A 5,182-nucleotide genomic window follows, 5' to 3' on the forward strand; every position below is an offset into this window, starting at 1 on the left:
GGGTTGCCTGAGAGAGGACCGATCTTGCTGCCTGCGAAGGAGAGTGTGCAAGTCGTATTTGTGTAATAAACAACTTTTGTTCTGTAGAAAAGTAAAAAATTTCGTGCTACAGTAAAAATATATATATTTTTAATATTTTTTGGTTATTACAGAAAAAATCCCTTTAGACATCGATACATTACTAAAGCATGAGTCCTTAGGATTTTGACTCCCATGTCAACAACTAAGGCCTAAGTGTTGGAGCATGTTAAGGACCGCTATATGAAATGTCTTTCATGTAGAACATCTAGAAAAACGTGTGGCACACAGTCTGAGTCTAGTTAAATTAGTGCAAGATACCATCTACTATCACATCGATTGTGCCCCTTTGTCTCTTAAGATTGACCTCTTTGCAAGCCTACGAATAACCTTTCACCTACGGCCGGATCCACGACTTGAGTTCTCTCATTGGGCGCTCTACTTTTTCTTTCAAATTACCTCACGAAAACCCTACTTTTTTTATTTTATCTCAAATTTTTACATTACATCATACATTAGCAACTCTATATTATTTAAATATTATATTTTTATTAATTGAAATAATATAAAAGAATAAATAAAAAATAATTGATTTAGAGAAAGAAACAAAATTCAAGTAATAAAAATGTAAATAAATTGTTTAAAGCAAAGGTAAACCATCTCTCCATGTAGAGATGCAAATGTGTAGAGATAAAATAGAGTATTGCTTTAGCTCATCCAATGGATAAGTCAAAAACCTTTTTTCTTCAAATTTTTAAAGTTTTAGCTTTTATACAACACCCATTGAGAGTGTTGTTAGAAGTCTGACATGATCTAAATGCTAAAAGCAACTTCTATTTAGCCTATATAAGGAAACATTTCCTTCACAATTTTCCCAAAACTAATGCTTCAGAATTAAAATCTCTCAAAAAGAACACTCTACATTCATGATCTAAATGCTAAAAGCAACTTCTATTTAGCCTATATAAGGAAACATTTCCTTCACAATTTTCCCAAAACTAATGCTTCAGAATTAAAATCTCTCAAAAAGAACACTCTACATTCATGAAATATTCTTCTATTTTTTAAAAAAAAAATTCATTCGGCCCAAAAATATCAACCAACATACTTTCTTGATGACTATTATATTTATTGCCAACAAATACTTAAAAAGTAATTGCTAGTCTTTAAGCTTGTACCTCTTCGAAGACTGAGTCATAACAACTACTACAGTTGTACTAAATTTCACCGTATACTCTCACATATTACCGAAAACAAAATATAACACCAACAGTGAATGCTCGCTATATGCCTAATACAACAATTATTCTAAATGCAATGATATATAGTCTTGGTCACACTTAACCAACTAAGATAATGACACATTCTGTACTACCTCTATCGGATCGCATATAGCACAACAAAAGCTACAATCAACAATTTTTTTTTTTTTACAACGTTCTTAGACAAACTATATTTAATTAAAGATTGCAAGATGAGCTTTACAAAAACCACCAACATGACTAATATTAGTTAGCAAGTGCAGAATTCTCAGTATATACATATGAGTGTTTTAGAGTGTGCAAAAAGCATCAAATTCGATTTTTAAAAGCAAGAAGACCTAACAAAATGCAGCAAAGAGAAGGGATGGGACAGGTCTCTCTCTCTCTCTCTCTCTCTCTCTCAACTCGCATAGTGAGGCGTTATCTTTAGCTTTCAATAATAGTGTTTTCTTTTATCCCATCACAAGAAAGTATGGGAAGCAACGAAAGAGACAAACCAAAAGTACAGATAAAGATCAAATTAGATATTGATAAATAAAAATTAGGGGAAAAAAATAAAATAAGAGCTTGCAATTTTAAAATAAGAAAACAAACACTATATTCTGGGGTTTCTTCAGAGAGCTTTCGAGGACATACTTTTGGACAAAGACAAACCCTCTCCCAATAGAGAAATAGAGAGAGAGAGAGACTGGCAAGACTTAACCCTAGCCACGTTCTCTACTGGCACACACTTTATCCATATGAAGAAGCTACACAGAGCAGAAAAGCCAGACAGACACAACAGAAAGAGAAAAAAAAAAATTAAGCTGGTATCAGGCCACAGCCAGCTAGCTCTGCCAAAAAACTCTGCAGCACCGGCCCGTACCAGACATTATTTTGACCCAGTTACGATACCAAACAATTTCTAACAAAAAAAAAAAATTGTAAAACAAAGTGAACCCATTGTTATTTGTTACACTCTCTCTCTCTCTCTCACTCCTAAAACCCAACCATGATTGTATTGTATTGTGTTCTGGTCTGGTGCCCATGTTTCACGTCATTCAAACCATAATTCAATACTAATGTCTAAAATCTAATAATAAAAATGCCACGACCTGACCTTACTGGCGACGCCCTTTTGTATTTACTATCGAACTAGCTTTCTCTTTTTAAGTTTCCAATCCAATCCCAAACAATGTGAAGGAAACAATTTTGACGAGACTATTATACATTTTTTTTATTTGCCAAATGAAAACCCACCACCACCAACCAATCATCAAATGTTTAAGTTTAACCTACAAAGTTGGCCTTTTACGTACTCTGGTGTTATTATTACTACTCACTGTGTTGTCTACTATAGATAAGAGTACTTCATCATCCCATTCCCAAGTCCCTGGCATTAATTAAATGCATTCAATATTCATTAATATTTGGTACTTCTAAATCTTACAATAAACTAGAATTAATTAAATAGGCTAACACCCCACAAGAAAGAAAAAAAAATAATAATAATATAATAACAGGAAAATTTTTAAACACGAATAAAATAAAACAAAAAACATTGTTGATTTCACAGTAGTAGTAAGAGAAAAGTAGTACACCGAGAAACTGGTCAGACTAATCTTTGAAGATGAGGATGAAGATGGTGGCAGTAACGACAATGATGATGACTAATATGGCGGCGGAGGCGGTGGAGGTTGCCTGGCCGTTGGGGCCCAAATTACATCGGACGGCAATTGGCTATACATCGACATCCCACAAGAATCAGCCGGAGCGTGCCCACCACTCTCTCCACCCCCTGAACGCGGTGGAGATTGCACCTCAGCGGAGGCGGCCGAGTTCCGAACCTCGTCGTCCGCTGGTAGGCGGTGATACGACGGGTTGTTAAACGAAGCGCCGACGACGTAGACGGTTCCGGCAGCGATAAGGGCACCAGAGACAAGTCCGCCAACGATCTGACCCTGGGGCCCAGCGAGGGAGATGGTGAAGCCGCTGGGGATAGGGCAAGACGGAGACGTTTGGGCAACGAAGGTGGCGGTGATGGAGAGTATGTCGAATCGTCCGTGGAAGGTAACGGTGGCCCCCGGGGTGGTAGAAGGTTGTCGGAGAGTGACGTTGGCGACTGTGCCCGAGCCGGTGAGGACACAGAGACCCATGTTCTTACGACGACAGAATCGGGCAATGGCCTCGACGATGTCGTTTCCGCCGGGGACTTCTAGAATGTACGGACTCATTGCAGGCTCGGTGTCGCGCGTTATGACGACAGGAGGCTTGGGCCTGTTTTTGGAGCCAGGTGGGCGGCCCCTGGGCCTCCTGACGACTTCTATGGTGGCTCCGTCACCGGGCTGGTTGGTATCAGAAAGGGACCTGTTATTGGGCACCTGGGCGGTGGCGGCGGCGGCACCGCTGCTACTGCGGCTGGTGTCATCTTCTTCGGAGGTTTGGCATTCCCTAGAAGGAGTTATCTGGAAAGGTAAAGGGTTTCCAAAGGGATGAAGGTGCTGGTGTTGTTGTTGGTGATGGTGGTGATGAGAGTGGTGAAGCTTAGAGAACATATTGTGAGTTTCATTATTATTTTTGGGTTGATTTTGTTGGTGGTGGTGGTGGTGTTGTTCTACATACTCTCCTTTCATTGTTTTGTTTTTGTTTCGGTTCAATCTCTATATTTTAATACAAATATAATATGATTGGTTGATGGAATAGGGACGTTATGGTAGGGAGTAGTGTTGTGAATATAATTTTAATAATAATAATATTATATTATTATTTATAATAGAGTGGGAAAGAACAAGAACAAGTTGGTTTGTGTTTGGAGAAGTAGAAGAATAGCAGAAGAAGAAGAAGAAGGGAAAGGATGGGCTTAAGAGGTGGACAGGAGAAAAAGGGATGGGGGAAAAGAAAGAGAAGGTGATAAATATAAAAAAAATAAATAAAGATATATTTTTTTTAATATTATAATGGGATGAGGATGTAGTTTTAAAGATGAGAGAGAGAGAAAGAAAGAGAGAGGTGGGTGAGCTTGGAAACCAAGTAAAGACTAATGGCGCCGCTGGTTGGAGCTAAAGTATGGCCCACACATCACACATGAGAGAGAGAGAATATGTCAATGAAAATGAAAAGAATTTGGTATTGGGTAGCTCAGCATTACACCGCCTAAGTTTTTGGGAGGGTTTATTTATATTATTTTTTTTTTTTTTGGGTTGAATTGAATTGAAATGAAATAGCAGGGAGATGGGATAGGAAGAGGATATTGTGTTTTTCCTTCTCACTTCGCCCCGACCGATTCGATTGATTATGACTTGTTTTGGGCAATGGGGGATGAAGTACTTTTTAGGCTCTATTTTGACTATTTATATTTTCTACTATTATTAATTAATTAACTAATTAATATTATTTGAAATTATCTCTTTTTTTTCTCTCTCTAGCGACCAGACCAGCAGGCAACTTGTTCTTGTTTGAGAGGTGAGCTCTCATAAATTCTCTGATTAAAGTTTTGTCCAAAATCTCAAGCTCGCTTACTTTGACGATAAGGTTTCTACTACTTTCTATCTTTCAACTCTTACTCCTGCCATCACTCTCTTTTTTTTTTTTCTGGTACATATCTCTTTAAAAAAAGCCTTGATTAAAGGAGTTTCTAAGCCTTTTTCACTAATCATTTATGCTAATCTGGGCAGCACATTGTGGGATTTTCATTTTCTTTTGTCCTAATCCTAAATACACAAAATGTCCGAACATTGGTTTTTTTTTTTAATTCTCTGAATTCATTAAACCAAGGAAATCTATATGGTCGAAGTATCCAAGTGGACCCAAGTGTATTTAGATGTGGTTAACATATAAACCTAGTTGAACTGTCGAGAAGCCATCCAAAAGAGTGTTTTTATTTGTGTACTTTTTCTGTTTTAGGGGTAAAATAATGGGTTTTT

The 5,182-nt window shown here is 37.6% G+C and overlaps 1 protein-coding gene across 1 annotated transcript; it reads right to left on the bottom strand.

Moving 5' to 3' along the window:
- Positions 1-2,658: 2,658 nt before the first annotated feature.
- Positions 2,659-4,143, bottom strand: LOC133807110 (AT-hook motif nuclear-localized protein 17-like). The gene has a single exon (XM_062245271.1). It carries the CDS (start codon positions 3,890-3,892, stop codon positions 2,930-2,932), a length of 963 nt encoding a protein of 320 aa, XP_062101255.1. The 5' UTR covers positions 3,893-4,143; the 3' UTR covers positions 2,659-2,929.
- Between the last annotated feature and the right edge of the window lie 1,039 nt (positions 4,144-5,182).

This window comes from Humulus lupulus, chromosome X (genome assembly GCF_963169125.1).
Source record: "Humulus lupulus chromosome X, drHumLupu1.1, whole genome shotgun sequence".
NCBI classification, from domain to species: Eukaryota; Viridiplantae; Streptophyta; class Magnoliopsida; order Rosales; family Cannabaceae; genus Humulus; species Humulus lupulus.